This window comes from Orbicella faveolata, unplaced genomic scaffold (genome assembly GCF_042242905.1).
Source record: "Orbicella faveolata isolate gen_17 unplaced genomic scaffold, um_ofav_v1 contig_46, whole genome shotgun sequence".
Lineage (NCBI taxonomy): Eukaryota > Metazoa > Cnidaria > Anthozoa > Scleractinia > Merulinidae > Orbicella > Orbicella faveolata.
In genome coordinates, this window is record NW_028301576.1 from 26,902,501 (window position 1) to 26,918,769 (window position 16,269).

Sequence of the window (16,269 nt, forward strand, 5' to 3'; positions counted from 1 at the left end):
TTACTTATGCTTAGTGCACCTCCTGGGGCATAGGCCACTAACAAGAGTTCTCCAGCCATCTCTGTCCTGGGCTTTCCTTTCTAGCTGACTCCAGGTCAGCCCCAATCTCTTGATGTCTGCTTCCAAGTCTCGTCTCCACAAGTTCCTAGGCCGTCCCCTTTTCCTCTTTCCCTGGGGATTCCAAAACAGGGCTTGTCTTGTGATGTTGGGAGAAGGCTTTCGAAGAGTGTGACCTATCCATCTCCAAAGTCTCATCATGATCTCAGCATCTGCAGGCCTCTGGTTGGTTCTTTGCCATAGGTCTTCGTTGTTGATGGTGATTGGCCAACATATCCGCAAGATTCTTCGTAGACATGAGTTGATAAAAGTCTGCACGTCTTTGTAGTTGCCACTGTTGTTCTCCAGGTCTCTGAGCCATATAATAGAACAGGTTTGACGTTGCTGTTAAAGATCCTGATCTTAGTCTGAAGTGTCAGATCTTTGGAGCTCCAGACGTTCTTTAACTGCGGAAAAACTGCAAAGCTGTGAACAAAGGTCCTGCTTGATTGAACGTTGGATCTCACAGGATAATACGTCACTACTGCAAAGCTGACACAACGTTGTAGAGTTAAAACAATATTTCGGCTGGCCTCAGGTGTAAGATCCAAGTGTAACATTTTTTCTATTATTCGTTCTTGCGTAATTTGTTTTTCCTTTGCGTACACAAATTAGTTTATACTTCTTTTCGTCCTTTTGTTTAGTCTTTTTTTTTGCGTCAATTTAGGTGTTTATTCCTTTCTGTCAGTTTTGGCGCCCTCGTTAGCGTTTCTTTGCTGTTTCATCTTCATTAGCGCCTTTCTAAGTTTCTATAGTTTTATTTTCCGCATGTCCTAGCGTATTTTCCATATCATAGCTTTGCAGTACAGTTTTGGGGCAGTTCATTTTGGTCCGCGCTTAGCGCAGTTCTATTTAGCTTTCGTGCTAGTCTCTTCGCGTTATTCGCAGTCCGTTTCACAACAGTTTTCTCTGGCCGAAACAATTTTCAACCCATGCTGTTTGCATCCACGCTGTTTGTATCCATGCTGTTTGTATCCACGCTATTTGCATCTACGCCGCTCGTATGCACACTCTTTGTACCGCGCCATTTTGATTTGTGGAGTTGTTTATTAAAGGCCAAGAGAGTTTTTTACGCTTATCGCAGTTTCATCGTTGAAAATTGTTGGGGACATGTCGTTTCGTCATGAGCTTTAGCCGCAAGCAGCTTACAGATCCCGTCGCCCGGCGAGTTGGAACACGCGTGCGACAACCAAACCATTCGCTGGATTTTGAGGTGTCTAACCTGGAAACACTTCGTTTAAAGAAAAATTCAAGGTCTGGTCACCTATCTAGCGTAACAGCCGTTTCCAATGAAATTTCTGTCTTGCTTACCGATGATCATAATCTTCAGGAGGTTAAGGAGAAGCTTCCTTACTTGGACAACGCTTTTGAAAGATTCAAAGAGGCCCATTGCGGCTACGTCGGAGAAATTCTGGATGAGAACACCATTATTGAGGGTCAACGCTATCTTGAAGACAAAGAGAGAAAGGTTCGTGTGCTCCGTCTGGAGATCGACTGGATAATTAATATTGAACACAAGCTATTAGCTGAATCGCTTCAAGTAGATTCGGTGGTGAATTCCGAGGATTCAATTAGTTGTGCTGGCACACCAATTCCTTCAGGTGCTTCCAAGGTTTCAAAACATTCAAGTCGAGCAAGTTCACGTGGTGGCCGTGCTTCATCAGTTGCAGCCGCGAGAGCCAAAGAAGACGCAAGAATTGCCGAGTTAAAAGCCGAAATTTCTATGCTCGAAAAGCGCCAAACACTCGAAGAGAAAAAGTTTCGTTTGCAGCAGGAAGAATTATGCCTTAACCTCGAAGCCGAAATGGTCAAGACAACAGCTAAGGAGAGGGTCTACACAGCAATGACCTCCCCTTCTGTACCGGAGGTGAAGCCTTTAAAATTGGAGACAGAGCTCCAGGATCAGCATCCCCCTCGTACCAGCCCCCACGCGAAAAGGTCCTTTCCAGGCGAGGTGCACCACCCAGGCCAGGGCGTGTCCATGGATTCTGTTCCTTACGGCCAGTTTGATTATCATGCGTGTACAGTCGGCAAGGATCTGAGAAAGGAAATGATTGGTTTGCAGCGGCAACAGACTGCTCTTCAGTTTCAGCAGAATAGAATAATGGAATTGCTAGCACATAATCAGAATAGGAACAAACTTCCGCAGCCCCGTGTTCCTGTGTTTGACGGAAACCCTATTGAATACCGCACCTTCGTTCGCGCTTTTGAAAATTTGGTTGAATCCAGAACATTTAGCAGTACTGATAGACTCTATTACCTCGAGCAGTTCACCGCAGGGGACGTTAAGGAACTTGTGAGATCCTGTCATCATTTACCAGCGGAAGAAGGTTAGGATGAGGCTCGTAGGCTTTTGAGAAGGAAGTATGGTGATGATTATCGCATAGCATCCGCTTACGAGATGAAGGCCCTCGACTGGCCAACCATAAAGGCAAAAGATGGTGTGGCTTTGAATCGTTTTTCAGTCTTTCTCGCAAGTTGCAAGAACGCATTGGCAGGTAGCCAGTACGTTTCTAAGTTTGATCAGCCAGGAAACATTCAAAAGTTGGTGCTCAAGATTCCTTACAGCATGAGAGAAAGATGGCTCGCTTAGCTGATGACATCATGGACAGACAGTTAAGGCCAGTGCAGTTCAGTGACTTCGTTGCCTTTGTTGATTGCGAAGCAAGAATACTAACCAACCCAGTCTTTGGCAAAATATCCGATACCGTAAGATCGGCGCCTGGTCAGCGGTCCTCTGGTGGCAAGACATCCAATCCCAAGAACCTCAGTCTCTTAGCACATGTAGGCGATAGCGAAGGTCCTACCAGTGAGACGGTTCTGCAGGGTGTAAAGGAGCCAAGTCAACGTGCTGATGGAGAGCAGGGACCTCAGACTCGCAAGGTTCAGCTATCTGGAATCCATCAGGGCCCCTCACAAGGGAAAAATTGGTGTCTCTATTGTAGTAGACCACGCCCTTGAGGATTGTCAGTCATTGCGGTGGAAACCCTACCAAGAGAGAATTCAATTCCTATTGTCCAAAAAGCTGTGCTTTGGATGTTTATCCACCGAACATGTCGCAAAGTTTTGCCCGCAGAGGAAAAATTGCAAGATTTCAAACTGTACAGGACGGCATCCTACTGTTTTACATACAAGTCCTCGTGAGAGACCAGCTGTTGACGTTGGAGTGGGTATGGAGGACGTAATCAGCACTCAAGTTTGTAGTCACATGTTAAAAACGGGCACCAGTGCTAACAGTGAGACTTCGGGAGAGGGTCGTAGGACAGGCATGGCGGTAATACCAGTTAGAGTGCGAGCGAAAGATAGTGATAAGAGCATCATCACCTATGCCTTCTTGGATAACGGTAGCAACTCCAGTTTCTGTACTGAATCGCTCATGAAGCAGCTCGGGATTAATGGTCAGCAAGTTAAGATATCCCTGTCTACTCTTGAGAAGGAAAATAGCATCACCAACAGCTTCCTGGTTCGCGACTTTCTTGTATCCGATTTGGATGAGAACGAGTGGATTAGCCTCCCGACCCTTTACACCAGGCCGGAGATTCCTGTGTCCAGCAGTGACATTCCAACTCAGGACGACGTTGATCAGTGGCCCCACTTGCAAGGAGTTTTTCTACCTCGTCTCGACGCTGAGGTTGGCCTTTTGATCGCTAGTGACGTTCCCAAGGCTCTCGATCCACTTGATATCAAACACAGTCAAGACGGTGGTCCTTATGCTTCAAGAATGCGAATTGGCTGGGCAGTAAATGGTCCCTTACGCCGTCGTCACCATAGTTCACGGTCATCCACTTTTGTTGCTAAAGTCGATCACTGGCTCCAACAGATGATAGAAGACTTCTACAATCGCGATTTTACTGATCCCACCATTGATAGCAAGACAGAGATGTCTCAAGACGAACGTAGATTTATGCAAATCGCTGAACAGACGGTGGAATTGAGAAATGGGCACTATCAAATCTCTTTACCGTTTAAGGATTGCCAAAGGCCTGTACCCAGCAACAAGGCTCAGGCCTGGCAGCGTGCCATTTGGTTGAAGAAAAGGCTGGAAAGAGACCCGAAGTTGTACCAAGATTATAAGGCCTTTATGGAAGACATTCTCTCCAAAGGATATGCACACAAAGTGTCCCCTGATCAGAAGAGCCCCGCGAAGGGCACCGCCTGGTACATACCGCACCATGGTGTTTACCACCCTCGCAAGCCAGGAAAGATCCGCGTCGTGTTTGACTATTCGGCCAAATTTATGGGAAAGTCTCTCAATGACATGCTGTACAAGGGCCCAGACCTAACCAGTTCGCTTGTAGGAGTCCTGTTGAGGTTTCGTGAAGAGAGAGTGGCCGTTATGGCGGACATAGAGTCCATGTTCCACCAAGTGAGAGTTCCCAATCCTGACAGTTCCTTTCTGCGTTTTCTTTGGTGGGAGGATGGCAACATGGCGCGCGAATTACAAGAATATCAGATGGTAGTTCACTTGTTTGGAGACATTTCATCACCGGCTTGTGCAAATCTCACACTCCGCAAGACAGCAGAAGATAATTGTCACAGCTTCCCTCCTGACGTCATCAACACAGTTAAAAGAAACTTTTATGTTGATGATTGTTTGAAGTCCCTCCCTGGCGAGCAGAAAGCCGTTGAGCATGGTGGCAGTTTATGCACTTTACTATCACGTGGTGGTTTCAAGCTAACCAAATGGGTCAGCAATAGCCGTGATGTTCTGCAAGCCGTCCCTGAGAAGGAGCGCGCAAAGGTCATCAAGGACATGGACATAAGGAAGGACGAGCTGCCTGTTCAGCGAGCCCTAGAAGTTCAATGGTGTGTAGAATCCGACTCATTCCACTTCAGAGTCAACATTAGATCCCATCCACCAACGTGTAGGGGTATCTTGTCTCTAGCGAGTGCTATTTTCGATCCGTTGGGATTCCTGGCACTGTTCATTCTGACCGCAAAAGAAATCCTTCAAGATCTTTGTCGCATTAAGCTAGGATGGGATGACGAGATCCCAACTAAGTATGCTGCACGTTGGGAAAATTGGCTAGCAGATGTTCCAAAGCTCTCGGAGTTTGCTGTGAGTCGCTGTTTAAAGCCAGAGGATTTTGGTCCCGTTAAATCCAGTCAGCTGCATCACTTCTCTGATGCCTCAGAAGCTGCTTATGGTTCAGTGACTTACCTTCGACTGGTCAGCCATGAGGACCGAGTTCATTGTTCCTTCCTGTTTGGAAAATCACACGTTGCTCCTTTGAAAGCTATCTCCGTTCCTCGTTTAGAGCTCTCGGCCGCAACCATTTCTGTGCGACAAGACAAGATGCTCAAGGAAGAGCTGGAGATGCCTCCTAATTGCGAATCCGTGTTTTGGTCAGACAGCATGTCAGTGCTTCGTTATGTGAAGAACGAAAGTACGCGTTTCCACACATTTGTTGCCAATTGGGTTGCCATACTACAAGAGGGCTCAAATCCAAATCAGTGGCGCTATGTGGAAGGTGTAGCGAATCCTGGAGATTGCGCTTCAAGAGCGTTGACTGCCAATGCATTGTTGAGCTGCCAAAGATGGTTACTGGGGCTGGAGTTTCTCTGGAAGTCAGAAGAAGATTGGCCTAGGAACCCCTCATTGCTTGGATGTCTTCAAGACGGAGACCCGGAAGTGGAGCGCGGAAAATTCCCCTCGCAATTCATGGCCCCTTGGTAGAGTGGTAGAAGTCTTCGCCGACAAGAAAGGTTTGGTGCACCGTACCAGGGTGAAAGTAAAAGGAGCAGTTTTGGAGAGGCCAATTGACAAGCTTTGCTTGCTGATAGAAGCTTGAACTTTCCCTTTGGAGTTATTTTCTGTGCAATTTTCTGAATTCAGGAGAAGAGAACATTAAGAACTCTTAGAAAGACACTTAGATCTTTAATTGTTTAATTTAAGTGCCTCGCGTGTGCTTATGGGGCTGGTATGTAAGATCCAAGTGTAACATTTTTTCTATTATTCATTCTTGCGTAATTTGTTTTTCCTTTGCGTACGCAAATTAGTTTATACTTCTTTTCGTCCTTTTGTTTAGTCTTTTTTTTTTGCGTCAATTTAGGTGTTTATTCCTTTCTGTCAGTTTTCACGCCCTCGTTAGCGTTTCTTTGCTGTTTCATCTTCATTAGTGCCTTTCTAAGTTTCTATAGTTTTATTTTCCGCATGTCCTAGCGTATTTTCCATATCATAGCTTTGCAGTACAGTTTTGGGGCAGTTCATTTTTGTCCGCGCTTAGTGCAGTTCTATTAAGCTTTCGTGCTAGTCTCTTCGCGTTATTCGCAGTCCGTTTCACAACAGTTTTCTCTGGCCGAAACAATTTTCAACCCACGCTGTTTGTATCCATGCTATTTGCATCTACGCCGCTCGTATGCACACTCTTTGTACCGCGCCATTTTGATTTGTGGAGTTGTTTATTAAAGGCCAAGAGAGTTTTTTACGCTTATCGCAGTTTCATCAGGTTTAGATGTTACTAAATTATAAAAATGAAATTACAATATACAATGGTGCCGATGTTTGTCCTGTTTTCAATAGCTGTTTCATTCATTAAAAGTTGTTCGTTTCGCTCATATAAGTTCATTAAGGTCAAGGAATAAGAGACATTGTCATCAAAGCTTACCACATCAGCATGAGATTTAATCATTCTCAGGTCACTTTCCAGTAAACAAATGCACAGCTCCTGGTCATTTTGAATGCCTGGCGACTCAAATGCTCATGAAATTCAGCCTTCAAGTTGGCCATAGTACTAATTCGAACATTCAAAGTCTACTCCACTTCAATTTAGCGAAACACCTAATATTAATGGTCGTGTAAAAGCTACAAAGTCATCAATATTCGGGCTGGCACGATGCACGCATTGAGTAGTAGGCTCGCACTGACTGCACAGTTACTATTCCAATATGGCGGCGGGCTCGGTTACTATTCCAATATGGCGTCGGGCTCAGTCACTATTCCAACATGGCATTGGACTCGGGTGCTCTCGTTCGGGTCGACTAATTACGAACAGTGTCTACACCTGAGTGAGTGAGTGAGTGACACATTTGCATATCGGAGTCGCTGCAACAAACACATTTCTACGCTTCGCGTAGCCACGAGTTTAAAAATGCAACACTTATAGGACGTATTATCTCTTTCCTAGTTGTTTTATCTGAGAGTTTCTGTTAAGTTGTGTACTTAGTACTGTGATTTCTTCTCTCTAAGCGGTAGAAGAATGTATAATTGCATTCACCCTGTTGCCATCAGCAAACTTTGCTTCACGTCATAACCTCCTTAGTTTTTAGCAACAATAACTGATTCAATTGAAATTTCACATCGTCAAATTTAGACGCATTTTCTTCTGATAGATCGAGATAGATTTTTCTTTCAAGATTACACAGTTCTTGTTACAACATTTTTCAAAGACTACAAATAGCTTACACCACTGCTCACTTTTTCTCAATGGGACAGCCACCCCTTTTGTAACTTGGTCTAAGAGGGCAGTTAAAATCACCTCAACCAATATTATTCTCATTTCCACACTTTACAAACTCACTCTTGAGACTATCAAAAAATTTCACTTGTTTTGTTAATTGTTACGAGCATTAATGTTTACAAAAATAAAGTTCATGTCGTGAAATTGTGCTTCTAGTGTTGCAATTCGACCTTTTTCATTTGTTGCACACTCGATAATTTCAACCTCCAAAGAGAGATTCAACATCATAACTGTTACTTTGCTATGTCTTAAACCACGACAGAAAAACATTTTGCATGCCTACTCTGCCAACCAGAGTTTTTCAATTTCACGGGAGCAATAAGTTTCTTGCAAAACAATTACTTAAAATTTATTTATGAACACCTATCTCAAAACTTGTCTTCCTGTTCGAAAGTTATCGAGACACCTTGTGTTTATTGTGCCGCAAGAAGAGTGTAACATAATGACAATAAGAGAAATTGACTTACCTCAGTAAACTTTTAGCTCATAATCAGGCAGCTTAAGGTTTAAGGATACAGGACCTTGTGAGCAACTAAAATAAGCTAAAAACATTGAACAAAAACAAAACCATACACTTATTAATACACACAAAAAAGGATTACACATAAGATAGCCTTATTACCAAAAAATTAATCATTTCTTGATGAACCCATTCTAAATTTGGCTGCTGAAATTGACCAAAAAAAGGTGCAAGTCGTATGAATCACTTAAACAAGCGCTGCATCTCAGCCAAGAGAAAATTGAGGTGTAACAAATACAAAACCAGAAAACCGGGATGCAATATTTAAATGTGTCTTTATATTCCTTTGAAGAGCTGACCATCAATGAAAAACTTCTCATACCCCAGCTTTGCTGTGCATCCACGTTTCCTAGCAGCTTTTAGATGTGGTAAGAGCAATTTCCTGATGTTGACAATTTCTTTTGGGAAGCCCTTATGTATTCCAAAATTTGTTTCATCGAGGGTCAGAGCCTTGAAATAATATGGTGCTCAGCCTCAGAGTCCATAGAGGCAAGTTCTGATTCCCTTTAGCTGTGCTGTAATGGGTTGCAGTCCTAAAAGTTTGAAAAATAACACTCCGAAGCATACTTCTTTCCCAAAAGAACAATCAAGGCAAAAATAGATAAGAGCTCAGAGTCTACAACATAAGAACTACAAGTGGAAATCAAGCGACCAAGTGTGTAGTGCCCATTTTCTGATAGGACACAATTATGGAACAAATAATAAACCCTCAATTTTTAACTCATTTGTTGCGAAGCAGAATGAGTTGTTCTAGACAGTGGGAAAACGGCGTTAGCAGAAATCTGCGTAGACGGAAATAGCCACATTAGCACAAATAGCGTAAGTGACGGAAGGAAATGGGTCAACTGTTGACCACGTAGTAAGCCGTATAGCAATTTGCCATGAACAGCAAAAACAAGCTAATTAGCACCTCCTAAATTGCAAAATACCTCAAGGTAATGTAATTGTAGGTATTCAGTTCTTTAGTAAATAAAATTTGTCAAAATTATAAATGTGTTTGTTCTCGTAAAATGAGCCCGCATACCTATGTTCCAACCTCCCCTCCATGGGCTGTTTTTGTCAAGACAGCCATATTGTTTGGCAGGAAGGCAGCCATATTTTTTAGCAGGAATTTTGACTTTGGGCTTTCACACGTCATTTCGGTAAGTAAAACCGCTATTTCTGCCATTATTTCATTTTCTCTAAAACATACACAAAAAGTGAAGCGACCTATAATCTTATTAAAGCTGTTTTTAGGGTGCAATTGACGGCCATGCCTATATATTTGTGGTACAGTTGCGGTACAAGGCCCTGCGATACAATTGCCGTACAAGGCCCAGCCATAAAACTGCCAAACATAGTTGCCTTACAAACTTGTAATATGCAGTTTTGTAGTGTAATGCAAAGCCTTATGCGCTACATGCAGGAGAAATTTAATTCAATCGTTTTCAAAGTACGCTCGTTTGTTTCCCTTTGTTGGTACCAGAACAATGAATCACGAAGTCAAGTTGATGGTAGTCATGATAGTGGAGCGAAAACTCTGCCACAAGAATGCATATGTGACGACAAACACGCCGGAAAAGGAATCAAGGAAACAATCGAGGTAAATAAAGAAATAACTAGAAGATCTCACTTTCACCGATTTATTAATCCAAGCCAGCACCGTGGCATTTACAAGTCAAGAGACAGAGCAGTCTCGAGGATACCTGCAATGCAGTTGAAATGCATTTTGCAAGAGTAGAAAAGTCAGACAGTCAGTGCGAAAACTTACCCTCAAATTAGTTCCAAAGTCATCGAAACTCCATCAGTATCTAAGCAGGAAAAGTCATGTGTACCACAGGCTAACTTATGACCTGTGTGGCATCACACTTAAACACAAACAATTCAAGAGTCTGTAGAATATACCTCCTGTTCTTATCAGTGGCTTTATTTAGTTTTTGTGCAAATGAGAAGTCCTAAACACAAGAAAGTACCTGCTGTTTGTCACATTACTAATCAGACTGGTTTAGCTAGATTGAAATCTTCCAGTGTAAAAGCATTATGGGTGTCAAGTCGTATTATCTCACTCAGTGGTGATGTAGAGAAAAATCCAGGTCCTACCAATCAGAATAATAATAGCATCAATGCAAATTACCTACCTGTAGCCAGCACAGTTTCATTACTAGAATCCAGATTGTCTCAGATCGGTAGAGTTGCTATCGATGTAGGAGGTGCAGGTGATTGTTTCTTTTGTGCCATATCACATCAGTTGTTTGAGACTCCTGACTATCATTTGCATGTACGATGCCAAGGAATTCAGTATTTATTGGCTAACCCAGAGCTGTTTATAGAAAGCAATACTGAACAATCATGGCAGGATTATCTCAATCGTATGTCAAGAGAAGGAACATGGGCTGATGGAATAATACAAGCAGTTGCTAATTGTCTTAATCTGACAATTAACATAACAGAATGATACGAAAACTTTTCTCCTCTCACAGTTATCCATCCAGTCAACTCTCAGGGAAATTCAACACAAGTTTATATTGATCACATAGGAGAATATCATTATGTTTCTACTATAAATATTTTGAATTTACAGTGTTACAGACAAGGACAGGTGTCAAGTGATTGTCAAAATCAACAGTTAGTTTATGCAGTAAGAAATAATGATGAACAAGCAAAAGAGAAACAAAAAGCAATCGAGAGGAATAACATCCAAAGCAAGGGACTAAATACTGCTCATACAGAAAAACAAAATATTAAAAGACAAAAAATACAACCAACATCTCAAGCAAAACAAGCAGATAAAGTGACAAAATGTAATGCTTATATGAAACAGCTTATGCAAAAGAAATGAGATGATCCCACCTACTTTCAGTCACTGAATTCCACACAATCACCTTTGCACATTCCTTTTGTTTACAACATATAACCGTTAACATTTTGTTAGTTGTTGAATAAAATGTCGTCTGACAGTAACTACATGAGCAATTGCATACAAGTAAACATTTGATTGAAAGAAATGCTTTGTTTTTCATTGAAGTAGTACTTCAAAGTTTCGTCATAATTTTATATTTTTGCTGCCAAAACCAACATCATGTTTCCACTGCACTTTAAGCAACCAACAAAAACAATGCAATACGACCCACAGGAATTTCTGAATGAAAGTGGGTGGGCTAGTGGGCAACTTGTTTCACACTTTGGTGTTTTTGTAGTATTTATGTGACGAATAAAGTAAGACATGTTGGTAACCTGTCAATGCAAACATATGAATATACAAGAGTATCAATAGAATAGACCATTTCCAAAATTATTTTTTGCCAGAGTGACAACAAGTGTTTGTGTGAAAACATACCTGTGAAAGTATCTACCTGCATGTCGATTGCAAATTGTACTCGCTTTCTAGAGAACACTTTATTATGAGGACTCATTCTAAAACCTATGCAGAAGGTGGCTACCAAAATGCCTATTTATTCTTTAGTATATTTGCATATTTTTCTATTCAATGCCTACAGCTAGTTAATTTGTGGTTCCAGCAAATGTCTATGCTCCCCCACAGAAGCGAATAGAAATTCCTGGGGGCGGGATCTCAAAGACGGAAAACTTTAAGGAAATGCATGTTAGTTAATTGCAACTTCCAGAGAGGTGGGGGGATCTTAGGAAAAATCCCTTCTGTGGGGGAGGTATGGATAATTTCTCAAACCACTCAGTGTTCATAAATAAAGTTAGAAAGAAACTTTCAAATGTTTCGTTCATAAACCTTGTTAACATTGAAATTTGTCAATTTGCATGAAAATAAATTTACATGTGTTCACATTAAGCATTGTATTTTCTGGACTGACATTTCAGCTGTGAATGTACTGTTTTGTTTCTGCTTCAACAAATTCATGTCAACAACTCAAAAATTACTCAATATTTCCTTTCTGATAATAAGGTGGGGTGTAAGTTGAAATATCCTCCACAAGTAATCACATTTTTGTCACAATTTTGTGGTATGTACGAATGAGTTAGCTCTTAGGAGCTTTTGATTCCAACAAGGGATTTCAAAAGTGGTAATATTGTGTAGCCAGTAGACATTTCAAGTTTACTGCAGGACAAATCACGTCCAACCGGGGAAGACAAAAATAAATCTACCTCAACAGCAAGTGTCAATAGCATGAACATTACTGCCAAGACAGATTCAGTTTAGGACGAGAATTTCCCACTGAAGAGTAAATCAGATAATGATAATGTGGTGGTGTAGCAGGGCTTTGATGTGAAAGAAAACCAAGACTGTACATGCAGGCATGAAATTAACAGACTGTTGGAAAGGATAAAGTCACTTGAGAAACAATGAAAGATTGAAGATTTGACACAAATAGGTTCATACTTTCCGACTCTAATATCAGGTTTTACACTGTGTCTATAGTGTCTATAGTGAAACCATTAACATAGTGTTCACAAGCTAGAATGCTAAAGTCATTAGCATCCATAATGTATGTGCCTTGTCTAACAATCTCCTTGTTACACCTAGAATTACACAGTACATCTCTGACTTTGTTAAGGTCCAATACAGGGCTGCTGTTGTTTGCAAGCCACCTTTCTTCTCTGAAACTGACAGCTTCTGAAGCTAGACTATTCATAGTCTGATATAGACCAACTGATTCTTTAGTGAAAGTTCCTAGTCTGCCTATAGTCACTGTAGCTTTGTCATCTTCATCCCCATCATCAGGTCTGTCAACATTAATAGTCCCCACAGTTCTAGTACCTGACAGTTCTTTCAAAAGCTGTACAGCATGTGTCACTGCACTTTCTGCTGGATGAAGATTGACTAGCAGTGGTTACTGACCTCATTTGGACTCTGACCAAGCTGAATGTCTTACTTTGAAATGAAGGCAACTTCAGGAAGTTTCAAAGATGCTCTTTCATCACGAGTAAGAACATTGAGATTTTCCAAAATCTCTTTACTGTGTCAGGCTACATTGTCAGGTTTTACTTGGTCTGAGGGGCAGCTGTTGTTACTGTTTTGTAGAGTTGATGTTGCCATTGCTGTGGCTGTGTGCTTGCTGCTGTCTTGCTGCTGTGTTGTTGCCTCTGCTGCCAGTACTGGTGCCACTGGGGCAGTGTTGCTGCCATGCTGCTGTGTTGTTAACCCCGCTGCTTTTTTTGGCATGTCTCTGCCTGTGCTGCTGTCATCCCATTGTGGTCATGTTGTTTCTGGTGCTGGTGCTAGTCCGAGAGCGTTGCTGCTTTGGTGTTGTGGTTCTCTGGCTGGTTTGCTGCCGCTTTGTTGACAATTTCTTTCCCACTCTTCATGGTTGTAATCAATGAGTGGAAATTGGCCTGGTACCACCACACAGTGCTTTGTCATCTCTGAGTACTCATATTCACAATAGTCCGGACCAAACAGATTAGTAAATAGCTCATCCATTTTTCCAATCCATTCTCTGTCTTCTTCACTCCAAACCATTCTTTTAGCTTTCCACCCACACCCTCTGTAGTAGAACAGCTTCTCTCCTGAAAGAAGGAAGTTAAAGAAGTAAAGAAATTGCCTACTATTAATTGCGCTATGTTGATGTAAAGAAAGAAAAAGGAATTTTCTGGAATCAGGTCTTAGAGTTGACATTTTCATCAAGGCAAAGGGTTTTTGTTTTATCATCAGTGCATGTTTGGAGGTATGACTAACTCCTTGGGAGCCCTCCTGTAAGACAAGCCTATCTATAGACAATCATATATATTACCAGATGTAATGGACTGTCTAGCCTCTCTGAATGCTTGCCTCATATCAAGTAGCATCTCTTTGTAAATATGGGTGAGGATTTGGTCCGCTATAGGACAAGAAAAAAGCACAAGTAACTGTTAATAGTAAGAATTAATCCTGCTACTTCCACATCATTTGTGTTAACATTTAGACTGAAATCTCAACTTACTTGAAGAAGTACTGCTTGATGAGTCATGAGAGGTTGCTCTTAAGTACAGCAGCCTTTGGAGCTTGTGTCCAGCCTCATAACCCTGGTTGGACAAGTGGTGTAATGAATGATGCATCCAAAAAAGCATTGGTACGTGCTCCACAGTGAGGTGGCCATAATCACCTGTTCTAAGGCTTGTTTTAACATCTCTAACAGAAGGAACCCCCACTCTTTACACTGAAAAAATTGAACATTACAGTCAACAACAAAGTGTGTGGGAATCAATTGTTTAACTACGGAGGAGAGATACAAAGTCTTACCAAGTTTGCATGTCACATGCAGTATAGGACAATCTTTGTTTACAATATTTGTCTCGTTAGCATAAGCGATACAGTTTCTGATGGAGCTGCAGAAACATTCGTTATGAATATTGAAAGGGCATAGCACACTTAACTGTCCCAAGGAATTTGCGCCCGATCTACGGAATACCTTTTGTGCAACATGGCTTTAAAAACTCAACATTTTACAAAGAATGTATGAGCTCATTAGCACTTTTGCCAGCCAGAAATTTATGTTGTTGGAAGCCAATTTCTCAGTGCATATTACACCCAAAGAGCCAAAACTTTCAGCAATTACTAAATTTCACAAGCTCTTGAAATGTTTGTAGCCAATTTGTATCTAGCATTATATCTTCTCTGTGCAAAGACGTATGTTAATGAGGAAAAATGTAATCAATGACGTCAGTAATACAGTTTGAGGATAGATAGATATAGATATAACTGCAGACGGTACTGTTTCGGCCTTCTGGGCCTCATCAGTGCAGTGCTAACGCTAGGATGAAGGAGAAGCCATATGGTCTCTCCAAACGATTCCACACTTGTGGTATCATCTAAGCCATGCCAGAGTGCTCAAACTAGATATAGAGATATATATATCCATGAATTTTTTTATCTATATACACATATATCAAGAAGTTTCTCTTAAAGTGAGCAATCAATGTAATGATAGGACACTTTGGTAACGTCAAGTAGGGCACTTATGTAACATTAAGGCACTTTGGTAACGTCAGATAGGGCACTTACATAACATTAAGGCACTTTGGTAACATCAGATAGGGCACTTACGTAACGTGCATAAAACGCTTAAATTAAGTTTTTCTTTTCTTTTCAGTCAAGCCATTAAGTTTAGAGAATTCTTTACAGTTGCCTAACAACAGTGGTGCGATTAATTTGAGCAATAAAGTAACAGCCCTGTACAGTTGCATTTCCTTTATGTTCACAACACATTCACATCGCCAGCTATTCTATGGTCAGTCATTGGTAAGCACAATTTCTTGCTTGCTGTTTTTGCAGTTTCAGCAACTTTTACTGTACAGAAAGTGTTACAATAGGTGCAGCCCCTTTTTTTTCTTAATAATCTATCGAGTGTGGAGCAAAAAACGAGTGTGGGGGATAAAACCTTCACTGGTTCAGGAAGTAAATCAGAAGTAACAGTAAATTACAGGTCTGTATTTGAGGAGGGGAAGCTAACCACATCGCTGGACTTTTAAAGTATACGTTTGGATAATCACCAAGCCAAATCAGTATTGTAAATAATGTTAAAATCAGGGGAAAGCCAGTCTCATCCGAGACAGAAATGAGACCTCCTTATCGGTGGTTTGAAAAATGTTTTATTTCCATAGACCTCTCTAAGATCAAATCGTGACAAAACTAATTTTTGATTTATCATGCAACTGTTCAATACTCAGGTGATTGGGTGTCCAAGATAAAATATTACTCTAACAGTGTGCAGGTAACTTTATCAATAAATGACATCTCACCTAAAATATTCAATAAATAGCATCTTTATCAACAAAAAAATCTCATCTAAAATATTCAACAGCTCATAATTTAAGATATCTCTCTGCATTGACATTTCACTTAAAGTACTTTGATAGACATCTCATTAATTTTGGGCTGGCCATTATATTATTTTAGGAAGAGGAGGGGGGTGGTGTATTACCAAAAGTCCAAAAGTAATTCCTTCACAGTAAAAACAGAGAAACAACTTTTTCAAAGAAACAAATGCAGATACATCTATGTGACAAAGCAAAAGGAAAAAAAAAGAAAAAAAACAACAAAAAATGTGGCTCAGAAAAAAAAAATTGCCCAGCCCATACCCCTGGAAAATAATTATAATGGCCAATCCCTCACTGCAAAGAGCCAAAGAGTGACCACCTTTTTGTAATAATGTTGCTTGCTTGCAAGATGTAAGGACAAACAAACACATTTTGCCATGCTGTTTGTATCCTACCATACAATCTATTTAATTTTGCACTTTTTTTTAAAGACGTGTGCTCTTTTGA

At 41.1% G+C, this 16,269-nt stretch overlaps 3 protein-coding genes across 3 annotated transcripts; 1 reads left to right on the forward strand and 2 right to left on the reverse strand.

The window, feature by feature from the left end:
• On the reverse strand, positions 1-1,124 carry LOC149099293 (uncharacterized). The gene is made up of 2 exons (XM_089276796.1): positions 1,117-1,124; positions 1-409 (listed from the first exon to the last, which is right to left on the reverse strand). Exons 1-2 carry the CDS (start codon positions 1,122-1,124, stop codon positions 1-3), a joined length of 417 nt encoding a protein of 138 aa, XP_089132922.1.
• A 1,552-nt stretch (positions 1,125-2,676) lies between these two features.
• Positions 2,677-5,773, forward strand: LOC149099294 (uncharacterized). The gene is made up of 2 exons (XM_089276797.1): positions 2,677-2,979; positions 3,173-5,773. Exons 1-2 carry the CDS (start codon positions 2,677-2,679, stop codon positions 5,771-5,773), a joined length of 2,904 nt encoding a protein of 967 aa, XP_089132923.1.
• Positions 5,774-12,921: 7,148 nt separating this feature from the next.
• Positions 12,922-14,043, reverse strand: LOC149099295 (uncharacterized). Its single transcript, XM_089278684.1, has 2 exons — positions 13,758-14,043; positions 12,922-13,533 (listed from the first exon to the last, which is right to left on the reverse strand). Exons 1-2 carry the CDS (start codon positions 13,810-13,812, stop codon positions 13,223-13,225), a joined length of 366 nt encoding a protein of 121 aa, XP_089134810.1. The 5' UTR covers positions 13,813-14,043; the 3' UTR covers positions 12,922-13,222.
• Between the last annotated feature and the right edge of the window lie 2,226 nt (positions 14,044-16,269).